Source organism: Cheilinus undulatus, linkage group 2 (genome assembly GCF_018320785.1).
Source record: "Cheilinus undulatus linkage group 2, ASM1832078v1, whole genome shotgun sequence".
NCBI classification, from domain to species: domain Eukaryota; kingdom Metazoa; phylum Chordata; class Actinopteri; order Labriformes; family Labridae; genus Cheilinus; species Cheilinus undulatus.
This window is the reverse complement of record NC_054866.1, coordinates 54,557,389-54,584,208: the sequence shown is the minus strand read 5'-3', so window position 1 is coordinate 54,584,208 and position 26,820 is coordinate 54,557,389. Positions and strand designations below refer to the sequence as shown.

The 26,820-nt window shown below is 42.5% G+C and overlaps 1 protein-coding gene across 1 annotated transcript in view; it reads left to right on the top strand.

The window, feature by feature from the left end:
- The window catches only part of ece2b (endothelin converting enzyme 2b), a 62,290-nt gene that overhangs the window by 29,707 nt on the left and 5,763 nt on the right, over window positions 1-26,820 (top strand). The window contains exons 3-15 of the mRNA XM_041810031.1: window positions 55-190; window positions 2,312-2,527; window positions 2,985-3,109; window positions 5,210-5,356; window positions 7,549-7,614; window positions 7,682-7,870; window positions 16,462-16,604; window positions 18,611-18,725; window positions 19,996-20,106; window positions 23,926-24,024; window positions 24,364-24,441; window positions 24,892-24,995; window positions 25,473-25,583. Coding sequence (XP_041665965.1) covers window positions 55-190; window positions 2,312-2,527; window positions 2,985-3,109; window positions 5,210-5,356; window positions 7,549-7,614; window positions 7,682-7,870; window positions 16,462-16,604; window positions 18,611-18,725; window positions 19,996-20,106; window positions 23,926-24,024; window positions 24,364-24,441; window positions 24,892-24,995; window positions 25,473-25,583 — 1,640 coding nt within the window. The remainder of the gene's footprint in view (window positions 1-54; window positions 191-2,311; window positions 2,528-2,984; window positions 3,110-5,209; window positions 5,357-7,548; window positions 7,615-7,681; window positions 7,871-16,461; window positions 16,605-18,610; window positions 18,726-19,995; window positions 20,107-23,925; window positions 24,025-24,363; window positions 24,442-24,891; window positions 24,996-25,472; window positions 25,584-26,820) is intronic.

The following is a 26,820-nucleotide window of genomic DNA, read 5'->3' as shown; positions in this document are numbered from 1 at the left end:
TCTCTCTCTTCCTCTCTCTCTCTCTTCCTCTCTCTCTCTCTCTCTCTCTCTCAGGTGGGTTTCAGGAAAGGAGGTGTAGACATTTTTGGCCGGAGGACTCAGCTGGAGGTTGTTCTGTCGGTCCTGCTGTTAGCTGCCCTGCTGGCTCTGCTGGCTTGCCTTCTGGTCCTGGGGCTCGGGCTCAGCTCAGGTAACCCTACTCCAACACCTGACAACACCTTTGCTTATATTCCCATCCCTTCTTGTTCATTTCCTCTCTTTCCTGCCCTTCCAGCTCTGTTTGCCCCTAATAGTTCATGTTTTTCTGAATGAGTGCAGCAGACAGAGTGTGTGGTTATAAACAGAGGAGATAAAGTCCAGTGAGAGTTTATGCAACAGATGAGTCTCTATGAATGTGCATTATTCTGTCTGCTGGCTCTGGGCTTCAGTGAGAGTCTGGAGGGGAGGGCTGGGGTACCCCTCATTAGACCGACAGCAGAGGAGAGCAAACTGTTCTTGTGGTAGGAGCTCTTGGTCCTGATGGACCCCAGTCTCCTTCCAAAGAGGAGGGCCTCAAAAAGTCCATGTCCAGCGTGAGAGGGGTCAGGTGCAGTTTTACCTGCACGCCTCAGTCCGGGAGGCATCCAGGTCTCCTTAGAGTCCTGGGAGGCATTAAGTTCTCCTTGGGGTGATGGGAGGCATCCAGGTCTCCTTAGAGTCCTGGGAGGCATTAAGTTCTCCTTGGGGTGCTGGGAGGCGTTCAGGTCTCCTTAGAGTCCTGGGAGGCCTTAAGGTCTCCACAGAGTCCTGGAGGGATACAGGTCTCCTCAGGGTCCTGGAGGTGTTCAGGTCTCCTCAGAGTCTTATGAGGGGTTCAGGTCTCCTCAGGGTTCTGGAGGCATACAGGTATCCTCAGAGTCCTGGAGCTGATAGGTCATGGGGATATGGAAGACTGCAGCCTGTCACCCTCTCTGCAGAGCGGCTGATAGGCTGCAGCGACAGTGAGGGACTGGACCAGGCTGCAGTTTGCCAGGCTGGGATGGAGGAGGTGAAGATGGACTCGATGATGGCGGTGTAGAAGTCCACCATCATCGTCTTTGGCAGGTTGAGTTTCCTCAGCTTCCTCAGCTTTGCTGGGCTTTATTGATAAGGGTGCTGATGTTGAGATCACTTGGGGTCCTGGGTGATGAGGGTACCCAGGAAGAGAATAGAGTCCCAGAGGGTAATGAGGCAGGGTAGTGGGCTGCAGCATCCCTCTTAAAGTCTACAAGCATCTCTGCTGTCCTCAGAGCATTAGGCTCCAGGTTGGTCTGGCTGCACCAGGACACCAGATGGTCCCTCCCACCTGTAGGTCGACTCATCCCCACCAGAGGTGAGTCTGATGAGGGTTGCGTCATCTGTGAACTTGAGGAGCTTGACGGACTGGTGACTGGAGGTGCAGCTGTTGGTGTTCAGGTAGAAGAACAGAGGAGAAAGAGCACAAGTGTTTGATGGTTCTGCTGTCAGAGACATGTTTCCCCAGCTTCACCTGCTGCTTCCTGTCAGACAGGAAGTAGTATCTTTTCAAACTTGGGGATTGGAATAAAAAGCCATTTCCATAAGGACTCGGTTCTGCACTTTCCAAACCTCTAAAATCCATGACATTTGAGCTTATCTGTATGGTTAACAAGACTTAGGGGTCTTCTGATGAAACTTTAAATCTCAAGTCAATATTTGACCTTTTAAATCGAATTTTACCTAAATAGAATAAAAAATGGGAATCCCAGGTTAAATTATGACCTGTTGAATTTCTAAGTTCCAGCTCTGCTCCTCTTCTCCCAGTCCTGCTTCGTCTCATCCTCCAGTCGTTCCACTAAATAACAGGAAAGACTTGATAATGGTATGGCTGATAAGGGTTTGCATTGTTGGGTTGTATTTATCAGATTATAAAAAACAACATGAATTTAAACCCTCCTCTCCAGGCTTTTCACAGTTTTTCCTTCGTTGTGTCCTCCATACCTCCTTTCTTTCCTTCTATTTTCCCAGTGTCCTCTTTTTATTCCAATGTTCCTCCCACCTTACTCTCCAGTTCATACCCTGCCTTTCCTCTCTGGACCCGCCTCTCCTTTCATCCTCCTTCACACCTCCTCCACCTCCTATTTCCTCCCAAACCCTTTCCTTCCCTGACCCAGCCTTTCCTTCTTTACTTCCTCCTTTGCTTTGCCAGGTTTACATCCCTTACTTCCACCCATTCTTAGCTCCAAAAAGAGGATGCAAACTTTGAGCAGCTCCAGACTCCCCTCCAGTTTTTATACATTTCTGCTCTTTCTTTCTACCCCATGATGCTGTGCAGACAGTGGGCGTGGCCTATGCCTCTCTGAGGCATGTGTCACTGTGGCGAGTCAGATGGTGGAGGCCATGGACCGCAACGCGGACCCATGCCAGGACTTCTACCAGTTTGCATGTGGAGGCTGGATGAGGAAAAACCCGCTGCCTGATGGACGGTCACGCTGGTCCACCTTCAACAGCATCTGGGAGCAAAACCAGGCGCTGCTCAAACACCTGCTGGGTAAGACGGAGAGAGGAAGGCAGGAAGTGGGCAGAGACAGGGGTTTAAGAGAGGCACAGCCAATCAGAATCATAGACGGAGTAACGACAAGGTCAGACCCTATGACCTTTAACTTACCATGGTTACTCTGTCAGAACAGAATAGAATATAATATCATAGAACAGAATAGAATAGAATAGACAGAATAGAATAGAAAAATCTGTAATGTAAAATCAGTGAGTGCATAAATATTCCTCCTTCATGTCAGTATTTATTAGAGTCTCTTTTGTCTGCAGTCACAGCTCTGAGTGTGTGGATAGGTCTCAGTCAGGCTCAAACATCTGGACTCTAGATTTTACTCCATTCTTCTTTGATAAGCTGCTCAAGCTCTGTCAGTTCTCTGTCAGACTGATTAGGATCCTGGGACTGTTTTTTCATGACGGCCTGTATCACTGACCTCTGACCCTTTGTTCCATAGAGAACGGGACGTTTAACGGCAGCAGTGAGGCCGAGAGGAAGACTCAGTCCTACTACCTGTCCTGTCTCAACACACAGAGGATCGAGGAGCTGGGAGCACAGCCCCTCATTGACCTCATCGCCAAGGTAGACACTGAGGCCCCTGGTCACCATGGTGACAGCATCACTCAGGTTACCACAGCAGCACGTGGTGGATTAGCCCCAAACAAGACTCTCATCTGAGTTAATGTCCCTGCCGGCCCTGAGCTTGCTGACAGCAAGGGGTTTGATATATAATACTGATTTTTAATAGGATGACAGGATGTCGATTTAAATATGTTAATAATAAATAACTAGAAAAGCACTCAGAGAGCGCAAACCTCCGCCATCAGCCCTATCTCCCAATAGTGAAGAATCCTTAAAAAACATTCATGGATCCAGACGGTGATCTGGATCACTCCCAAAATCTAATCAGTTCTTCTTTATGCCATTTCTGACATTTCCTGAAAATTTCATCAAAATCCATCCATTACTTTTTGAGTTATGTTGCTAACAACCGAACAATCAAATGAACGAACAAACAAACAAACCCACCCGATCACATCACCTCCTTGGCGGAGGTAAATCTACCAGCAAGGTGAGGGTTATCATTCTGGGCTGGCTCAAAGAAAAGAAATCAAAGAAAATGCACCATCAAGAGTTATGGGTATATTTTAAATCTATGAGCACTCAGGAATGCCATAGTCCTGATGAAACATGAATTCAATGTAAACCTTCATAAACATTTTCTTTGATAACATTTGATACATAGACTGTTGTGTATTTTAGGCCAATGCTCATGTTTAAATAGATTCTATAACTCTCTGAGCTAGCCTTTTACACTAAAACGTTGCTCCAGTGACCAGAACACATACATTTTTATATTACTGAGGGTGTTATGTTCATTCTGATAGGTTCACAGAGGAAGTTTGACAATGTTCTTTTTAACTGACCAGTTCATCTCATGCTGTAATGACATGTAGCATACACTAGTAGCCCTATTGTAAGCTTTGCTAGCTATTCGGGTGTTTTAAAAGGACCTAAAGAAGACACCTAAAAACGTTAGCGTCGTAAATGTGTCATTTTGGAGCTCATGTTACCCTGTAAGCCTGACAGGCTTTGTATGCTGATGGGTAGGGGGTGAAAGCAACGTGATGTGATTCGGTAATGCTACTTGATCCCCAGGTAACATCTATGCTAACCAGTGTTTCTTTCCTCTGACAGCTCTAATTGTTTGTCGTTGGGGTGCTTGGTCATTTTGGTGTGCTGTTATGACTGTTACTAGCATGCAAGCTCAGTACATCCGTGGCTCTGTGGATAAGACCGCTCCATGGGAGACATTGGTAGACCATTCTGTTCACCTGTGCAGGCAGAGGTGTTACCATGGGTTTGCTGGTATTAGTAGCAGACATACATTGTCTTCTGCTGAGGCTTACACCGTATTAAACTAAATGGTTAACTGGAGCTAGCTGATAGCCGTCCACTTCTCTGTTCACATTGGCCCACTTTGCTCAAACTGACATCTGATGGACATTCATGGAAAGCTTTTCATTCTCGGGATCAATACTCTACCGATCACTTGGATCAGAGCCATGATTGACTAAGGAGTGGCACCACACACCAGGAAATTCTGATGCAGTACCGTTTTCGATAAAAAGTACCAAAAATCTTGATATACTGTAAGGTATATTACCACAGACAGCTTTCTTACAGTATTTGAGATTCAGTGAGGCTAAGGTTTCTGACACTGTGTGTCTGTTGAGTAGTTATCAGAGTAACTCTGAGTATTTACTAATAATTAAACCAAGATTTCTGTTTCATGGATGATTTCACACATTAAGGGAGAAAATGTGTTTTAAAGGAAGTGGAGTCTCCAGGCTTAGAGATGCAAGAAGACATGAGCTATGAGCAATGAAATAAGAATCAGCCTCCTATGTAGTTAGTAAATATTAAATCTGGTAAGTTTAAAGTGTCGCCTGATGGAAGTCTTCAAATTAGACATGGAGACTTCATATATATAGTTTATCATAAGGTTAAGGAAAGAGTGTAAGCATTAGTAAACAAGTCCCATCCCGAGTTTAGGTCAAAGCATTTAAAGCGTCTCAAACACTAGAGCATCATCAGCAAACAGGTAAAACAGATATCCTCTTAATATGCTCTCAATCTGTCCCAGAAATCTACTTTATTTGAAGTCTCATTCCCTCATAGATCGGGGGCTGGAACATGACCGGGCCTTGGGACAAAGAGAACTTCATGGACGTCCTGAAGGTGGTGTCTGGTCCCTACAGAGCTCAGCCTTTCTTCAGCGTCTCTGTCAGTGCTGATCCCAAAAACTCCAACAGCAACGTCATCCAGGTAAGCCCCAGTGGGATCTGATCCTCCAACAGCATGGTCTACCAAACATCATTCTGTACCACAATAGCATATCACTGCAACACCTCAGATCAGTACTGTGGTGTCAGCCCACAAGGACTTTTAAAAACAAGTAGATGAATATTAAACTGGAGCCTGACGCCAATAGGAGGCCAGTAGAGGGGAGTCAAAACCTGTGGGACAGGATCAGGAGGAGTCTACCTGGTCAGAAGACATGCAGACATATCCAAAACCGGCTACAGGTGACGGAGCAAAGACGGATCAACATCATTATCTCATTAATCATCATATTCCCAAGCAGCTATCAACTAGCAAGTACCTAAATAAAGTACAACCACTATTCCAAAAACGCTGGGACACTGTGTAAAATGTAAATAAAAACAGAAGTCAATGATTCTCAAACTCATAATCCTGTATTTTATCCACAGCAGAACAGAAACAACAGATCAGCTGTTAAACTGAGACATTTTACCATTTCATGAAAAAAATTAGCTCATTTTGAACTTGATGGCAGCAGCACATCTCAAAAAAGTAGGGACAGGCCAACAAAAGGCTGGAAAAGCAAGTGGTACTCATGTAAAACAGCAGCTAGTAAGGTTGATTGTCAGCAGGTCAGTCACATGGCTGGGTATAAAAGGAGCATTTTAGAAAGGCAGAGTCTCTCAGAAGTTAAGATGGGCAGAGGTTCAACAATCTGTGAAAATGAGACTTTCCAGAAATTGTAGAATTTCAGAAAAATGTTCTGGAATGTAAAATTGTGAAGGCGTTGAATCTCCCTCCATCTACAGTCCATAATATCATCAACAGATTCAGAGAAATCTCTGTGAGCAAGGGACAAGGCTGAAGGGGCCGTCAGGGGCCACTGCATTAAAAACAGGCATGATTCTGTACTGAAATCACTGCATGGGCTCAGGAACACTTCCAGAAATCATTGTCTGTCAACACAGTTGGCCGTGCCATCCACAAATGACAGTTAAAGCTGGATCATGGAGAGAAGAGGCCATATTTGAACAGGATCCAGAAACATCGCTGTCTTCTCTGGACCAAAGCTCGTTTAACATGGACTGAGGAAACATGGAAAACTGTTCTGTGGTCACATGAAACCACAGACGCCGTGTCCTGTGGACTAAAGAGGAGAGGGAGCATCCAGCTTGTTCTCCTGGCTCAGTTCAAAAGCGTGCATCTCTGATGGTATGAGGTTGCATCAGTGCCTATGGCGTGGGCAGCTCTAAAATCTGGAAAGGAACTATCAATGCTGAAAGTAGAGAGAGGTTTTAGAGCAACATATGCTCCCATTCGACAACGTCTCTTTCTGCTGAACCACTTACCACATCCATCACAACAGCATGGCTTCACGGGGGAAGAGTCCGGGTCCTGAACTGGTCTACCTGCAGTCCAGACTTTTAACCAACAGAAAACATATGGAGCAAAGAAGACCAAGAACTGATGAGCAGCTGGAATCCTACTTCAAACTAGAATGGGACAACACTCCTCCCCCAGACGTTTACAGACTGTTGTTGAAGAAGAGGGGATGCTAGACAATGGTGACCATGGCCCTGTCCCTACTTCATTGAGGTGTGTTGCTGCCATTTAATTGAAAATGATTTTTTTATGAAGTGGTAAATGTTGATTTATTTTCTGATCAGTTCTGTCGTTGGAAAGGTTCTTCCATCTTTGGTCTAAATTACTGGGTTATTCTGGGTTCTTAGGGTCAGTTTCTTGATTCATATAATGTGTTCTTGGGTTCTAGGGTTCTTGATGTTTGGGTCAGTTTTGCTAGATCGAGGTTTCTTGGGTTCTTCTGCTGCTGGGGTTTTGGTTTTTGATGTTCTGCTCTGTTCTGTTGTTTGCCTCTGCACATGTGTCAAAGCATGCTGAAAACCCTTTCTTATAAAGCGCTAAACCGATATCACTGTTATCATCTTCATCATCATCTTAGAGCCTGGACCACTATATCGGCTGCTTGTTGATTAGCATCCATTAGCAGGAGTTGATTTCAGCTGCTCACAGAGAGGCAGAACTTAACAGCCAATAAAATCACAGCTCAACCTCAGGTCCATTTTTTAACATGGGTGTTAGAAAGTCATGACAAAAACCACATGACCCCAGAATGGTGGAATATATCGTATAGTTCATGGAGTCAACATTCTTATCCCTTCATCTGTTCCACCCAGGTGGACCAATCAGGACTCTTCCTTCCATCCAGAGACTATTACCTCAACAAGACAGCCAATGAGAAGGTGAGTATTCTTGAAGCAGATGTCATCCAGGGTTTGATCAGACGTTTAAACACTGATGTGAATCCAGGTGTTGGTGGCGTACCTGGAGTACATGGTGGAGCTGGGGATGCTGCTTGGCGGGGAGAGGAGCTCCACGCAGCTTCAGATGCAGCAGATTGTGGAGTTCGAGACGGCACTCGCCAACATCACAGTGCCTCAGGACCAACGACGAGACGAGGAGAAGATCTACCACAAAGTCACCATCTCTGAGCTACAGGTGAGCCGACGAGGGTCAAAACAGCCCCAATTAAAGTCCAACATGTGAGCCGACAAGGGTCAAAATAACCCCCAATTAAAGTCCAAATATGTCGGAGGTACTGGGCAGAGCTGCGAGACCTGCCAACCTCCTCTCTCTTTCTTCAGCAATCATTCTGATTTCCTATTCTTGCTTCTTTTTTCATATTTGTTACACATAAAAGTTTCAGATCATCAAACAAGGTTTAATGTTAGACAAAGATAACCTGAGTAAATATAAATATAATAAAAACACCATTGTTTAAATGATGATTTCATTTATTAAGGGAAAATCCATTCAAACCTACCTGGCCCTGTGTGAAAATGTCATTGCTCCCCCTTGTTAAATCATGAATTAATTGTGATTAACCACATTTTTATAAAGCTGAGTTCAGTTTGACTATCCACACCTAGACCTGATTACTACCAGACCTGTTGGAATAGAACCCGTCTGACAAAGTGAAGTAGGCTAAAAGATCTCCAACACATCATGGAACCATCTAGAGAAATTCAAGAACAGATGAGAAACAAAGTCACTGACATCCATCAGTCTGAAAGGGTTACAGAGACATTTCTAAAGCTTTGGGAGTCAGTGAGAGCCATTATCCACACATGGAGAAAACTGTGAACGGTGGTGAACCTTCCCAGGAGTGGCAGGCCTACCAAAATACCTCCAAGAGCTCATGGACAACTCATCCAGGAGGTCCCAGAAGAACCCCGAACCACATCTAAAGACCTGCAGGCCTCACTGACTCAGTTAAGGTCAGAGTTCATGATTCAACAATCAGGAAGAGACTGGGCAACAATGGCATCATGGCATCATGGGAGAGTTCCATGGCCAAAACCACTGCTGACAAAAAAGAACACAAAGGCTTGTCTCCTGAAATGAGAAGAAGACTGTAGCTGCTGTGGAACATGGAGGAGGCTTGCTTATGTTCTAGGGCTGCTTTGCTGCATCTGGCACAGGGGGTTTGGAACTGTGCAGGGTCCAGGGAAATCTCAAGACTATTAAGGCATCCTGGAGTCAAATGTGCTGCCCAGAAAGTCACAGGTCATGGGTCCTCCAGCAGGAAGTCCTAGAGAACATCTGTGGAAGGAGCTGAAACAGTCTGGAGAAGGAACCCATCAGGCCTGAGACAGCTGGAGCCGCTTGATCACCAGGAGAGGCCAAAATACCTGGGACAGGTGCAGAGGTCTCACTGAGAGTTACAGAAATCCCTTGTCAACAAATATGAAATCAAGGGTTCTGTCATTTTAGTCCAGGTCATTGCATTAGTTTGTTTTTTAAATGATTCTGTTGAACCACAATTCAGAAGCAACGTCTGATTTTCATGAGTTAATATTCAGTAGGTTTTTATCTGTTATTAATTTTGTCAGTGTATAGGTATTTCAGGGACCAATGTGGGTTTTCCTGTCTTCAACAGAAGTGTACTAACTATTTTGTCCATGTGTGTAGATGCTGAAAGTCCTAAAGACCTTCTGGTCGCATACTAAGAGAATAAACTGAGACAGTGTTAGAGGTAACATCACATCAGACAGCAGCATGCTAACGTTAGCCCTTTGTCTGTTTAAAGGACTGCAGACTTTATTATTCATGTTTTCCTGACTCCCTGCAGGACTTTGATTTGTCTTTGGGGAAATAATGAGAGAACATACAGTCAGCAGACACAGAAATGTGATTTCCATTCTTCTCTGCAGAGAAACGCTCTGATTTGTTTTATTGAATAGTAATCTTTCCTCCTCCTGCGTGTGTCTGCGGCGTTTTAACATGCTGCATCCTCACTGTGTTGCACGGTGCAGTCTGTGCTGCGGTGCTCTGTCCTTCAGGGATGCAGATGCTTCAGGGGTCACTATGGCAACCGTTGCCAAGAGCTGTTGCTATGTGCCCACATCTCGGCGGCAGAGAAGGAGACGGAGCGAGGTTAGATAACAGGTTATTATATAAACATGGCAGATGTGAACATGGAAGAGAGTCATGCACCTTCTCTTTGTGTCAGTAGGCGGGGTCTAACAGTAAGTAAGCCGAGGTCCTAAATCTACCAGGTTATAGTGACGGGACTCTTGGAGAGTTTAGAAAGACTACAGTCTGACGACATGATAAATACAGGACGTTTGGGAGTCTCCACACAGACACGTTCATGTTTGGCTCATGGTTTCATCATCAACAAGCCTGATGAAGAAAAAGATCAAATCAAAGAGGGAAGTGTCACCAGCGGTCCAACATTTTAGTCTGGTTTTAGTCCAGTAAAAAGTAACTAGTTACTCTACTACAGAGGTCATCAAGTACATTTGCATGAGGGCCAGATTTAGTCTCAACAGAGACTCTGGGGCCAGACTTTCAAATGCACAAAAATTAGATTAACATTTTGGTCTGATTGAAATATTATTGCAGTAGTATTTGTATTTTCCTTTAAACTACAGGACATCTTTAGTCATTACCAGTGAGATCCAGCCCTATTATCTATAATGCAGCAGGCCGCAAGGAGACTGGCCTGACAATAGGACCCATGAAAATCCCAGAGACTGGGCCCTCCCTAACTGTCATTTAGCACAAATATTAACCCCTTTTTGACACTTTTAACCCCTTTTTGATACATTTTGCCTCTTTAACCAAATTTTTGCTACTTTTATCCCCTTTTGAACCACTTTTTCTGCATGTTTTATCCCCTTTGTGCCACTCTTTATCTATCTGTGCCACTTTTCTTCTATTTTTGCTACTTTTTACCCCCTTTTCATTACATTTTTCCAACAATTTTTGCAACTTTAAACCAATTTTTCCCACTTTTAACCCATTGTTGATACTTTTTGCCCCTTTTTGCCTCTTTGACCAATTTTTGAAAGATTCTACTCCTCTTTAAACCACTTTTCCTGCATGTTTTATCCCCTTTGAGACACTCTTTTGTCAACTTTTGCCACTTTTCTTCTATTTTTGCCACTTCTTAACCCTGTTTCATTACTTTCTTGCATTATTTTTTGTCATTTGTAACCAGTTTTTTATCCCCTTTACCCTTTTTTTTCCTCTTTTACCATTTTTTGCCACATTCTAACCTCTTTTCACAACTTTATCTGCCAATTTTTGCAACACTTCTGTGCTCTGATCAGTGCTCTATTAGTTACATTACTTTTAACTCCTAGTCACCTGAAATCATCTGCAACTTAATAACCAATGAAAATATGATGTTAAACCTCACACAGTCCTTCATTAGTGTAAAACAGGTCGTTTATAATCACATGATCATCATTAGGGTCAGGTAGTGGGGGACAGCAATAAGGAATGAAAGGGAATGGAGGAAAGTTAGCGTCCGCTCGTCAGATGAAGGAAGACCAGAGTCTAGAGGAGGCTAGTCCTGAGCTAAGAGTCTAGCTGAGCCCTTTTAAGATCTAAAAACAATCCCATTTAATCTCAAACAGTCTTTAATGTAAACGCTGATGTACTATCAAAATAATAAGCTCTGTGAGGTAATGAGCTGTTCGTGAACGACTCTTTAATGTGAGCTACTGTAGCTAGCTCCTGTTTGAGTGCCAGTTTCCTTTCTTCCATCTTTGGCCTTATTTAATCCACATTTAGCACAGGTTTACCACCCTCCACTAACAAAGTATATCTGAGCTCCATGAGAAGTTTTTGGTCAGTCGAGTCCGTCATGTGTCTCTCTGGGTCTGGGGTCTCTAGCTTCTAGCTTTGTGTTGCTGCCTCTGCAGGAGTTTGGAAAGATTAGATGTGGAGAGTTTAGTTGACAAAATTAACACATTTGGTTTAAGAAGGGGCGAGAGGAGGATTGGGATTGAGTCCATGTCTGGAAGTTGGTCTGGTAGTTTAAGAGGGTCCATTTTGTCTCCTGAGCTCTGTGGTGGTGCCCCCATCTGAGCGTGTCCACAGGATCCTAACAGCTGAATCTCCCTGTAGGGGTTAATAAAGCACCTCTTCTTCTTCTTCTTGAATAAATGGAGCATATTTTGTATGGCGATCATTATTTGGTCCTGCAGCGCCCTCTGCTGACCAGCAGCCTGTTGTGGACTCATTGATAACAGGATGTGGAGCTGCAGGTTATGACGAAACCAAAACTTTAAAATCCAGACACCAGATCCAGACAGGTCTTGATCTGGTGTCTGGGGGTTTCTGCTGATAAATAAATAAATAAAATATAAATCCAACCTCCAGAGCTCTGATCAGAAGTGTATCTATCTATTCTCTCTGCAGCTTCTGCATTTGTTAGTTTTTGTCTGTTTGAAGCTGAGGCAGACTCAGCTGGGATTAGTTTTTCATCCTAGCGCCTCCCCCCCGGGTGGGGCAGTCTTCTTCCATGCTGAGGATTACTGAGACGCTCTGAGGGACGGACAGATCTGGTTCACACAGATCCGTCTTTACAACTCTGGAGCTGGATATCTTTATTCATGGGACACAAGCGTCACGAATTCCTCTAAAGTTTGGTTTTACTACAGGAGACTTATGAAGATGTAGTTTTAATGAATTGGTACGTTTACATGCACAGTTCAGTTTAGTCATGGTCATAGTCTTTATTACAAAGAGGAAATAAACCCTGAGACCACTTTCTCTCAATAAAAACCTGTCCAGATGTTGGTTTAATGCATTTTTAGGCTTTGTGTGCCTTTTTTTAGAGAGGACAGTAGATAGAGTCAGAAACAAAGATGAGACAGCAGGGGAAAGACATGTGGGAAAGAGGCCACGAGTCAGACTTGAACCCGAGCCGCCCGCATACATGTGGACATGCTTATTCAGTAGTACTGTTGATCAGTGAGGACCCAGAGCTCCACATTTGAGCACAGAAGTAAAATATTCATTTTATGCCCTCAGACCTGAACCAGAACTGTTAACTTCAGCAGCAGATGCTGATTCTTAAATTCAGCCTGCTTTACTGTGGCACTGGGATCATGGGTAGTGTAGTTTCTTATTTTCCTATGATTGAAAATAAGGCATGTTTTCTTAAAATAAGGTACTGGGATTGGGTGGTAAATATGATGTAAACCTGTCAAACCTTCACAAAAGTGTCCTGTGGTGAAGTTTTACTACCTGGTGTTTAAACGCCAGACACAGAAGCAGTTCAGACCAATTTAATTCAATAAAAAAAAACCTTATTCATCCCCAGAGGGAATCCATGTCACAGAGCTGCAGGGAAGAGCAGAAGCCTAACAAAACTAGAAAAGCACCCAGAGAACGCAGACCTCTGCCATAAGCCCTAACTCCCAATAGTGACGAATCCTTTAAAAAATTCCTGGATCCATCCCCATGTGCCCCCACCACGGCATTCTCCGATTACTCTCTCCCCGGTGGGGTGGAAACACGGTGAGTTAAAGCATTGGCTTCGCTATTGGTGCCAACAGATGCACTGACAGTCTCACCTATGGTCTCATCGAAAGACTGGAAGTCATGGCAGAGGGTGAATATTCCTCTATTCCTCCCAGCATTGTGAGTATTCTTGCTACAATTCGCAGTCTTTCTCTCTGTCATGCTGCAACTCGTCTCCTCAACCGGGCGTGCGTCTTTCAAACTCAATAAACTCCAAAACTTTAAATAGAAGCACACCCAAAATGCTGCTGGGATTGAAGTTACTCATGTCCGCCATCTCTTGGTGTAAAGTGGTAACAGCGCAGACCTCTACCATTAGCCCTATCTCCCAATAGTACAGAATCCTTTAAAAAATTTCTGGATCCTGACAGTGATCCGGATCACTCCCAAAATCTACTTGGTTCTGCCTTATGCCATTTCTGACATTTCCTGAAAATTTCATCAAAATCTGTCCTCAACTTTTTAAGTTATGTTGCTAACAAACAAACAAACAAATGAACAAACTAACTAACTAACAAACTAACAAACTAACTAACCCACCCGATCACATAACATCCTTGGCGGAGGTAAATATCCATAGAATTGTTTTAAATACAGCGGTATAGCATTTTAGCGCCCTCCCCTGTATCACACGTACTCTTCCTCTGCAGGAGCATATACCATCATTTACCTGTTTAGATCATCTGTAGTTTAAAAACACAGATTAAATTGAGTGTTGCGGCCAGTGGTGTGCACGGGGGGGGGGGTGGGGGGGGTTGTCCCCCCCGTGGCCCAATTGTTGAAAAACACTCGCTAAAGTGCTCTCTTGGGAGGCAAAACATGTGCTTAAGTGCCCTCAAGAGCCAAAATGTGTGCTAAAGTGCCCTCTTTAGAGTCAAAACATGGCTGAAGTGCCCTCTTGGGGCCAAAACGTGTACTAAAGTGCCCTCCAGGTTGGCAAAACACACTAAACTGCCCTCTTGGGTGGAAAAAACACACTAAACTCCAGAAGACCATTAGGACCAAGAAATACTATGAAACATTACTGTTGTAATGACTTTTATGTTTGGCCCTTTTTTGATCTATATTGAGCCAGAACTAGATCTCACAGAACCAGTTTGGATTATCTGGTGCTAATATGGTGTTAAAATGCACTAGAATACAGGAAATGGCATCTATTTAATTGAAAATGTTGAGGGGGAAGACCCCCAGACCCTCAAGGGATTTATTTATTTATTTCTGTGTTCTTCACAGTCCAGCGTTGAATCTACACAGTTCTTGTGGATGCTGATTCTGACTACAAACTAACTTGAGTAGTCTGTCTATTTAGTCTGTTTTAAGGCTTTATAATGTGCCATTTGTATAACATATAAACATGTCTAAAGTGCCCTCCAAAACACGCAAAACTTAGGGCCCTCTTCAGTGGCGAGAATGCGCTGTATGTGCCCTTTTTTTTCTTTTCGCCCCTGCCCTTGAAAAAGTTTGTGCACGCCACTGGTTGCAGCTAAATCTGGAGGTTCTGCAGGTAACAGCAGGCTCCACCAATCAGAGTTGTCACTGTCATAACCTAGAATTGTGGGTAATGTCCTCTACAGAAGCATACATCACCGTTTCCCCGTTTAAATCTCCAGCTACTGTCCTTGTCGTGTATACAAGCACCGGGTGTCCAAACTATGACCTGCGGCCCAAATGGGGCCTCTGGTCCACGTTTGATCGGCCTGCCTCCAGCTTGGACTGTAATTACAAGTCTGCTTGGTTTATTTGTGTTTTACATTTGGACCAGTGGAAGTTATATATTTGTAAATACTTTGACAGAATTCCAAGCAGTGAGTTCTAACCAATCAGAGCACAGGGGCGGAGTCAGGTGGAATAATTACGATTGACAGACTTTTGGTGCATCCACACTCGGACGAAACATATTTGCTGTAACTTCACCTGCTATACTTTCTGTTAACATGGACCTATTTTGGTGAGCTGAGTGTGTAGCAGGAAACTTTCTAGATCAGTGTTACTCAACCCTGCTCAACCAATGAGCCAAATTGTTGAAAAATAAATTTGCAAGGGCCATCTTCTAAGAAGTGAAAAGTGGCAAAAAAAGGGTTAAAGTGGCAATAAAAATAAGTTAAAGGTGGCCAAAATGGTCAAAAAGAAACATAAAGTGGCAAGATGGGGGGAAGGGGGCAAAATAGGCTTGTAATGGCAAAAGTGATCAAAAAATAAGTGAAAAGTGATTTCAATGGGCAAAAAGCAGCATAAGGTGGGGGAATTTTGATTTTTTAAAAAGCTGCAAAGAGTAGCAAAAATGGGACAAAATGGGGAAAAGTGGCATTAATTGGCAAAAGCTTAAATGGACGAAAAAATGGAAAAAAGGGAAAAATTGCAAAAAAAACTTAATTAAAGTGGCAAAAGTGGGTGAAGGGTGGCTATAAGAAGTGGCTAAAATGTGCTAAAAGCAGCAACAAAAGGATCAAAAGTGGCAAAAGGGGTTAAAGTGGCAGAAAAAATAAGTTAAAGGTGGCAAACATGGTCGATAAGGCGCCAAAATAGGCTTAAAATGGCAAAATTTGTCAAAAAACACCAAAAACGTAGCAAGAAATTACTAAAAAAGGGACTAAAATGGGCAACAAGCAGCAAAAAGGTGAGAAGATTTGGAATAAAGGCAGCAAGGAGGAGCAAAAATGGGAGAAAATTTGGCCTTTGATGGCAAAATGCAGCTTAAATTGGCCAAAAAAAAAAAGGCAAAACAATGACAAAATTAGCAAAAAAAAGGGAAAAAACAGGAACAAAGTGGCAGAAATTGGTGAAAAGTGGCAAAAAGAAGTGGATAAATGTGCTAAAAGCAGTATAAACTGATTGAAAGTGGCAACAAAGGGAAAAGAAGTGTGGGAAACAAACTGATCAGTGTGACTTGCAGCCGAGTTGAGGTCAAAGTTTCGGTTTTCTGGAGAAAAATAGTTTAAATTAAGACATAAAAGAGCCACAAATCATCACAAAAGAGCCATACCTTGAGTATCACTGCTCTAGAAAATCTCCATGCTTTGTAATAAATATTGATTTAGTATTGTGTCAGACTTCAGGAAACTCTTCATTGTTTTATCAAGACCAGGCTGTCACTGTGCTACCACCTCTGAGTCCTTTTCTAATGTCAAGTCTAGCCTCCTGAGACGCCCCGAACAGTGGGAGTCTTCTGCTGAGAACAGCAGATGTGTATGACCAGCTCAGAAAGACTTCACTGTGTAAAAATGAGCTAAACCAGACCTCATGTCTCTCTTCTTCGTTGGTGTTTTCAGGCGCTGGCTCCGGCCGTGGAGTGGTTGGACTACCTGACATCGTCTCTGTCTCCGCTGGAGCTGAACGACACTGAACCCGTCGTCCTGTACGCCAGAGAATACCTGCAGCAGGTGTCCGACCTCATCAACAAGACGGAGCGAAGGTCAGACCTCACCCTCTGCATGTTAGCATGTTAGCATCATCAGTCAGTGATGGTTTATGTACTCACAGATTCTTAACGTGATAGTTTGTTGGCATCAGAGAGCTAACAGACGGCAGAGTGAAGGTGTGGACATGGCACTTTAACACAAAACCAACAGAAATCCAGAACAAGCAGAGGCGCTAGATGCAGCACTGATGCGTTAACTAGAATCCCAGAGATTATAAGTGTGCCTAAATCACAAATCTCTGTTCCTGTACTGTTCTACCGTTCAGAAGCCTGTTGCACCAGCTCTACAATAGTTCTGTCTGGCATTATGGACTAAGGTCCACACTAAACTACACTGAAACTAGTTAAGATGTTACTGAGCTGGCTTTATTTGGCTGCACCACGGAGATATAAGGTTGACTTTAACTAGCAGAGCTTTACATCCAAACTAACTGAAATATTCTCACAGATATGAAGTTTTTACTCAATCTAACCAATCAGTGAAAAGCATTTTAAACCCAGTGTTTGTTAGAGGGCTGCCTATCGTGTCTCTACAGGCTAACAGCTAAAATAACTCATTCTTACTGCCATTAATCCTCAAACAGAGCTAAGATGGGATGAAAAATATGACATGGCATTTTGCATAGATGAGTACCAAAGCCTGCAGCCTAAACACAGTGCCAGTATGAAATAACATTGACATGGGGGATGAAATCGCTAACAACTCAAGAGTTACTGATCACGGAGAATGCACAGCTGACGCCAAACAGCCGGCGAAATCGTCTCCTTGTCATCCTCCGAGTTATCCCACCTTTCAGAACCATCACTGTGGCTGCCATAGTTAACAGAGGCAGGTGCAGTGGTGGGTAGAGTACACAGTTACAGAACTCAAGTAAAAGTACTGTTACTTAACAATAATAATTACTCAAGTAGAAGTAAAAGTACTCATAAAAATAAGTACTTGAGTAAGAGTAAATAAATACCTTATTAAAAGACTACTCAAGTAGTGAGTAACTTCATGAGTAACTTCATTTTGTGCAATTTATTAAAACGTATTGCATTACAACATATTATTCAGGGGTAGTAATGTAAAGAAAAATTCAATATAATGAGAAAAACAGACTCTTTCTCTCATAATAGTTATCTTATTTCTACATGATGATTTTAATCTCACATACATGAATACACTTGAATAACATTTCTTTTGCATTTCATGCTGACAGTGTCTGCAGCATGAAATAAATAAATGTGAGAGCAGAGCACTTTTATTTATTTTTTCATATTTAATTCTATTTTTATATTTATTTTTGTATTTATTTCCACTTTTATTTATTTATTTATTTATACTTAATTTTTGAGTCTTATTTTTTTTTTATTTTTGTATTTATTTTTACTTTTATTTATTTATGTATATGTTTTTTATTTTTATATTTATTTCCATTTATATTTTTTTTGTACTTAATTTTTTAATGTTATTTTTTATTTTTTTATTTTAATTTTAATTTTTACTTTTATTTATTTTATTTTTTTTAATTAATTTATTTTTTTTTAATTTGGCATGTTTGGTCCTCCATAATTCGGGCCACTGTAAGAGTATAAATAATGGAAGAAATAATATGAGCATGTAAAAACTGAGAAGAGCTCAGACTTGTTGGACAGTTTGTTAGTAAGACAAAATGCATGGCAAGACAGATTTTAGGTCTTATACCATGAAAGCATCTTCAAAGGTCTTCAGCAGTCGGCCAAGTCCAGTATTCTACATCGACTGAAACCTTAGTATCAGGTAAAGTTGAGTTTTGTTAAAGTTCAGCATATTCAGACCTCATGAAGAGAAAAATGAGCTCCAGAGACCAAACCTGTTTTTGTCCCAGCCTGTAAACACGATGATTATTTCTGCTGTAGTTTTAACATGAGGCTTTATGGGTCTCGACTCACCGTAGGAGCCAGCCTCTAGTGGACATTAGCGGAACTTACAGCTTCATTTTCTCCTCCCCAACCTTACCGTCTCTCTCTGTCTTCAGTCTGCTGAATAACTACATGATGTGGACGCTGGTTCAGAAGAGCGTCGCCAGTTTAGATCAGCGTTTTGAGAACGCCCAGGACAAACTTCTGGAGAGTCTGTACGGGACCAAGAAGGTACAGAAACTTCAACTAATACTGCTTTTATTAACTACCCGAACCATCTCTGTTATTATTTTACTGATAAACACCTTTCTCTTACCACAGCAGGTAAAACTCTGATGTCACAGCAGTCAGTGCTCCTAAATCTTTATGAGGTTAAAATGGTAAAGCTTCAGCTGGTGCTCACTCATACACCATGCTTTTAACCGGCCCTAACCCTGTGTTCTACGTGTTCTATTTGTTTTATGTGTGTTGGCTTTAATGGGTTCGAACTGGGAATAATCAGGACGTTTCTACTGGGGTGTGTAGGGTTCTTGTCTTTTTTATTTCTCTGTCTTGTTCTGGGCTCTGATGAGGCTGCTCCAGCACTAAATGACGTTTCAATGATGTCAAAGACACGGACCAATGTCCAAAGTCAGGATCTAGTCATGAGAGTTTTAGGAGGTGCTCCTGTGGACTCAGTGGTTTTGTCTTTGGTGGGCATGAAACTCAATTATTACTAGATTATTGTATAATATTATAATTGTCATTAACACTGGTTCTGGTTTTATTCTGGCTGATTCTGGCTTATTCTGACTGGTTCTGGTTTTATTCTGACTGGCTCTGGCTTATTCTGACTGGTTCTGGTTTTGTTCTGACTGGTTCTGGCTTATTCTGACTGGTTCTGGTTTATTCTGACTGGTTTTGGTTTATTCTGACTGGTTCTGGTTAATTCTGGCTGGTTCTGGTTTTAATCTGACTGATTTTGGTTTTAATCTGACTGATTTTGGTTTTAATCTGACTAATTTTGGTTTATTCTGACTGGTTCTGGTTTATTCTGACTGGTTTAAGTTTTATTCTGGCTTAATCTGGCTGGTTCTGGTTTTATTCTGACTGGTTCTGGTTTTATTCTGACTGGTTCTGGTTTTATTCTAACTGGTTCTGGTTTTGTTCTGACTGGTTCTGGTTTTGTTCTGGTTGGTTTTGGTTTTATTCTGACTGGTTCTGGTTTTGTTCAGGCTGGTTCTGTTTTATTGTGACTGGTTCTGTTTTATTGTGACTGGTTTTGGTTTTATTCTGACTGGTTCTGTTTTATTGTGACTGGTTTTGGTTTTATTCTGACTGGTTCTGTTTTATTGTGACTGGTTTTTGTTTTGTTCTGACTGATTCTGGTTTTATTCTAGCTGCTTCTTGTTTTGTTCTGACTGGTTCTGGTTTATTTTGATTGGTTCTGGTTTATTCTGACTGGTTCTGGTTTTGTTCAGGCTGATTCTGGCTTATTCTGACTGGTTCTGGTTCATTGCAGTCCTGTACCCCCCGCTGGCAGACGTGCATCGGGAACACTGATGACACTCTGGGCTTCGCTCTGGGAGCGCTCTTCGTCAAGGCGACCTTCGACAAACACAGCAAAGAGATCGTGAGTCACAGCACTATTTATGTCAAACTGTGAATGTTTCTACAGGGACTGATGCTGAGGACGGGCTGTCCACATGAATACATCTCACACTGGACCTCTGCATCGCAGCCTCAGTCTGCCCCAGCGGTTTACAATACTCACCCCTCCATTACCTAACAGACAGTAAAAGCTGCTGCACAGGTCCACTAGTGTGTGGAGTGAAGAACGTTCCATGTTATTCTGTATTTACATTACCCTCATGTGCAGGGAGAAAGTCTGTTGTATGTAGCACAAAGAGGGGTGTATTAACGCCCACGGCATGGGTCACTTGCACATCTGTGAAGGCATCATAAACACTACATACGGGTTTTGGAGCAGATGACGTGTTTTTCAAAGACATTCTCTACTTATTTCAGCAAGACAATACTGAGACACATTCTGCACGAGTTACAACAGCATGACTTCACTGTGAAAGAGGGCAGGGCCTAAACTGTCCAGCATGCAGTCCAGACCTGTCTCAGAAACTCTGCTCTGTTGATCAGTTTAAGATGTGAATCAAACAAGAATGTAAAAGTCCCTCAACAGTTCGTGTCTCCATTCTGCAGACACCTGCAGGGTGTTGTTAGAAGCTGATGGAACACAGTGGTAAACATGCTCCTGTCCCAACTTTTATGGAATCTCTTTTCCAGGGCCGGTTCTTGACATAGGCAATATAGGCATTCACCTCGGGCGCCACGGTGAGGGGGGCGCCTTCTCGAGCCCTGAACATTTTGAATAGGTCCACCAATGTAACAGATCATCAACTCCTGCACTCCTCTAACCTCTACGCCCCTCGTTCATGAAACAGTCCAGCCTCACCTCGCCGCTCTCCCTCTCCATGCACACCCCCAGCATACGCACACTGGGAGCCCAGCAAGACATTTAGAGAAAAAAGTTTTCTTTTTCCTCGTTCACACAGCGCTTAACAGACAGGATGTAGAGATAGAGTCCTGTGTCGGACAGTTAACACCCTACCTGCCCATTCCCCCTGATTTCCTGGCCATTAACCATTTGTGCAGTGTGTTATCCCTCCCTCCCACCTTCACCTGCAATGTGCGTGTCCAATTCCTCCTAAAGCCTGATCATCCTCGTAAAACACGGACTGACAGAAGCTGTGTTCAGTTTAAGAAATTATAATATTACGTTCACTTAAGCACTGCCCTTGAAAATAAGGTTTTTCACTGTTCTAGTCAAAGTCTTCTCACTGAGTGGAGCATGAAAGAAAGCACATCCTCGTCAGCAATAACGCTCCAAAAACATCGACTGTAACAGCTGACAACCCCGACTAATTTAACCTCAGGTTATATTAATAAGAGTAATGTCAGGGTCATATTTACAGACTTTATGTACAGATCTTTTATTTTTTAAGCTGCATGTGGAATTGTTTTCCTGATAATTGTTCACGAGTGCCAAAAAGCGCAGCGTACTTCAGTCCGCTCCTGCAGAGAGTTTTTTTCTACTCTGTTTGCCCCTTTCTGTCCCTGTCCTTGTCTGTAAATTAAACGCTTCATGAAAAGAGGCCAATTTGTATGGATAGAAGGGATTTCCCCTCAAATAACAGAATGTTGGCTCAGTATCTCTGTGCCAGTGTCCCTTCCTGTGTGTCATGAGGCGCATCAGCACAGTGGAGACACTCACAGGTCTGCAGCACTATGAAGAGCGTTAAAGCTTCTATGCGCATTTAAGGAATTAGACTGTTCCTTGTTTATTAACTTAAACAGTTTTAGTGCAAGCAAAAAATTTAATTCAGACCTGATCCCAACACAGCCCTCTAACTTGGTTCTTTTAGTAGAGATAACAGGATAATTCTCCTTAAAAACTGCTGCAGGTGATCCTGTGTGGTGGATAAGTTTATCAGAGATGGAGCAATGGGGGGGCTTGTGAGGGTCTATGCCCCTAATTTTTTCTCCAAATCCCTGAGTCTTTAACTTTGATAAAAGTACGTTATCTCTGAGAACTGATGAATGTAAAAAGAACTATCTTGGATTTTGATAAACAGATTAACCCTGCTGATCACAACATAGAAATTTCATTCTTGTTGCCAAACTGAAAAAACCCAAATCAGATGTCTTTTTTTTACTTTAAAAAGCTTAAAAGCACTTGCTACAGCATAAATAAAATCCTCACTATTAATATTTTTGTATTTTTTAAGAAATATGCATCTGTGACTACACACTTGGGGGGGGGGGTACCAAATTGTAAGTTCGCCTAGGGCACCAAAATGGCTAGAGCCGGCCCTGCTCTTTTCAATGTTAGAATGAAAAAAGAAATCCAAGTTATGTAGCTTGAACACCAACTCTCTTGTCTTGGTGCTGTATAGTCAAATATATATGTACAGTGCTTAACAAATGTATTAGACCACCTAACATATTTGTCTCAGAGACCATCCAGCATCATGAAGTGCTTTAATGCAGACTCTTTCATTTTCAGTGAGCTCTTCAAGTTTTACCATTTTGAACAGGAATGAGGAATTTCAAACTGAATTCACCCAAATTTGAGCCGGCTCACTGGGCTTCTCTGAGAAGTCAGAAATGAATCAAGCATAACATTCAACCACTACAACTCATTTTTCTGTTCAGGAATGCAAGTAAATAACTATAATTTGACATATTAATCAAGAAATATTAATGTGCTTTACTATTTTTTCAGTTTTTTTGTAAATCAGTAAATTTGAAAATTAATGGACAGCAATAATAATTTATATTTTAGCATTAAAAATATCATTTGGGTTAAAGAGCTTCTGCATATTGGTGTATTAACCATTGCAGAAACATAAAAAATGATTTTGGTAATTACCAATGCTGTTAATTTAGGGCAGCTGTGAAATAAACCTTACTTTGGGTGGTGGTCTAACAAATTTGTTAAGCACTGTAAATAGAAAGATTTGTAAATCACTGGCTGAGCGTCCCAACTCTTTTGGAACTGGGGTTTATGATTATGTTTTTCTACTCACTACTTTTCTTTAATCAGGAAGAAAAATGCAGCACAGTTGTAGTGAACAGAGAGTTGATGCTGTCCAAATGTCGCCGTGTTGATATGCCAGGTTTTAAACAGTATATTTTCTTTCTTTGATATTGTCAGCGAGCAAAAAATAAATAAATAAACATGAGAAAAATTTTTATTCTAAAGCTCCTGCCACTGAAAGGTAGTTCACTCATTCCAGAGGTCACCAAACAGATTTGTTTTGTCTCATTAGAATGTGACATTTACAATTCATGCCTCCTGTGGACAGACAGAGAGGTGGAGTTCATCTAGAATATTTGAGATATAAAAATCAGGAAATAATCCATTTTTAGAGCCGAAGATCACCGTAGGACTCAGAGGGGAGGGTTGGCCTATGTTTGAAAAAACCCACCAAAGTGGATGTTTTTATGGTAGAGAAATTGAAGAGTGCCCTCCAAGTAGACAGAATACGATACAGTGTCCTCTACGGTGCCTCTTAGGTGGACAAAATATGACAAAATTCAAAATTCTCTTTTTTTTTTTTTTTGGTGCACATGCCCATTGACGGCACATGTAGGGGAGAAAATGTCAGGAAGTACCTTAGGTTCCTGGTAAAAGGTTAAGTTCCTCTGTGTCTTTGTGAATAAAAAGTTGAATAGGTTTTGATTTGTCATCTTTTTTTAAAATGCATTATAACTTTTGGTGCCAAATATTTTCAGTGCCCCTCCTCGTAGAGCAGACGCCCCTGCAGGCCCAGTCTGCTGTTGTGGCTATTTTGAATCACTAACATTTGTTCTTTAACCCTGAAAACTCCACCAGTTTAGATAAAACTGTCGTCTCTCTCTTTCCTCCTGTCAGGCTGAGGAGATGATTAACGAGATCCGCTCAGCATTCAAAGACTCTCTGGACCGACTCAGCTGGATGGACGACCTGACCAGACAGGCTGCCAAAGACAAGGTACACACAAGAACATTCTTTATTATTCAAAGTTCTGAATGACTGATGAACTGAGAGCTAGAGGCTGTAACAGTTGTTATTCTCACAGCGACCATGTCCTTATGACACCCCTGATAGATCATTCCTTTGGCCCTGAAACTTCTGTTTTAGTCAGAGGATTCTGGTTTATTTAGAAATTAGGCTGTGTAGGGATTTATGACGACAGAAGACCTCTGGAGCTGGAGAGGTTACAAAGAATCCACAGAGCAGACAAATGTCTGTCATTGAAACAGTTTAAAGATGTTCAGACTCTCCTGGTAAAGCTAGCTCTCTAACCGTTCTCCGTCTGTCACCTGTTAGGCAGACGCCATCTACGACATGATCGGTTTCCCAGAATTCATCCTGGACCCTAAAGAGCTGGACGACGTTTATGATGGAGTGAGTGACAGCTGTCAATCATCTCCTCTGTCACCTGTACACAGGTAGACTGGGAAGAAATGTACTGATGTTTGTTTGGAGTTCATGGTTCCAGTCTGACGTGATGCTCTGCTGCCCCCTGCTGGTGAACACTACCGCAAACTGATGCTCTGACATGTTTTTCACTACCAGATTATTTTAAATCAGTTTATATTTGTTATTGTGAGGAGAGAGTATTTAAAATGCTTTTATTTTGACAGAGTCTGTAGTTCTGATGCTGACAGGAATCCATGAAATCACAGAACATTAAGCAGTGATTTTTGTCTGTAATGACTGGAAGTACACCTTTATTTCCTGACTCTCTGGGTCTGATGTCCACTCTCCCTGTGCCTCAGCAGCATGCTGACTCAGCTGTTTCTGTAATAAAGAAGATAAATCCATGTTTTCTAAAAGCTCTGCCCTGTGTTTCAGTATGAGGTATCAGACGACAGCTTTTTCCAAAATATGTTGAACTTCTACAACTTCTCTGCCCGAGTGATGGCCGACCAGCTGAGGAAGACTCCCAACAAAGACCAGTAAGAGCCACCATGGGACACACAATTCTCTCTGCTGGTGAAGCCAGTGTAGTTGTGCCTGAAACAAGATTTCTTTGATCCTACAATCAGATGAATATTCTCCATTTAGTAACCTTTGCTTCTCCTCATTTCCTCCTCTCCTCTTTTCCCTCTCCTTGTTTCCTCCTATTCTTGTTTCCTCCTCTCCTCGTTTCCTCCTCTTCTTGTTTCCTCCTCTCCTCATTTTCTCCTGTCCTCATTTCCTCCTCTTCTTGTTTCCTCTTTTCCTTGTCTTTTCTACTTTTTTCCTTCTCTCCTCCTCCTCCTCTCCTCCTCTCCTCCTCCCCTCCTCTCCTCTCCTCTCCTCCTCTCCTCCTCCTCTCCTCTCCTCCTCCTCTCCCCTCCTCTCCTCTCCTCTCCTCCTCTCCTCCTCCTCTCCTCCTCCCCTCCTCTCCTCTCCTCTCCTCTCCTCTCCTCTCCTCTCCTCTCCTCCTGCAGGTGGAGTATGACTCCTCCCACAGTTAATGCTTACTACATGCCCACTAAGAACGGCATCGTCTTCCCTGCAGGGATCCTCCAAGCACCTTTCTACGCCCACGACCACCCCAAGTCTGTGTTCCTCTTTATCCACCTCTGGGTGTTTCTCTGCATGTAGCTACCTGTGTCTACCTGTCCATTAGGGTCTCCTTAGACATGTAGAACCCTAACAGAGCTCAACAGGGACCGCCCACTTCATCACCGGGTCTGGTTCAGAGGTAAACCCTTTTCAGGTTCAGGTCTCACATGTGTATAGTAAGACCTGAAGGACCAAGGACTAAAAGACTCAGATACCATGAGGTATCACCTTTCCCAGTGAACCCATCAGTCCATGCAATCCCAAGGATTATGGGTGTTGTAGTTCTTTCAAGCATGGTCATGAATAAGCCATGGTTTTCTTTTGAAAAGGTTGATGTAAACCTGTGTCCTCTACTGAAGCACATACCATGGTTTCACACTCAGGTAGCTCCTGGTGAGACTTCTGTCCATGGTTATGACATTCTGCTGAATAATCAAATTAATAATGGAGGAAATGAACAGGAGTTTTACTCTCTGACCCAAACTGTTGAGCTCTAGAACACAGAGAAGTGAAGAGGAGATTTACAGTGATTTAAAAGTACTGTCCCCTTCCTGATTTCTCTTTTCACATTTTTATCACAGTGAAATGTTTCAGATCATCAGACTAATGTTAATATCAGACAGAGATAACCCGAGTAAAAACTAAAGTCAGAGTTTAAATGATGATTTCATTTATTTAAGATAAATCCATCTAAACCTACCTGGCCCCGTGTGGAACAGTCATTCCCCCTAAACTTAGCTGGCTGTTCCATCTTTGGTGTTTGTGATAACTGTCAGTGAGTCGTTTTTCATCACTGTGGAGGAATGTTGTCCCAGTCTTCTCTGCAGAATAGTTGTCATTCAGCCACAGTGGAGGGTTTTCCAGCATGAGCGGCCTGTTTAGGTCATGCCATAGCATCTCAGTCAGATCTAAGTCCAGACTTTGACTAGACCACTCCAGAACCTTTATTTAGTTTTTAGTCCATTCAGAGGTGGACTTGCTGGTGTGTTTGGGATCATGGTCCTGCTCCATAACCCAAGTGTGCTTGATCTTGAGGTCATGAACTGATGGTCCAACATTCTCCTTCAGGGTTTTCTGCTAGAGAGCAGAATTCATGGTTCCAGTTGTCCAGGTCCTGGTCCAGACTGTCACACTACCACCTCTGATGAAATGTTGTGTTAGTTTGACTCCAGATGGAACGGGACGCACACCTTCTAGAACTTCTGTCTGGTCAGTCCTCAGAATATTTTC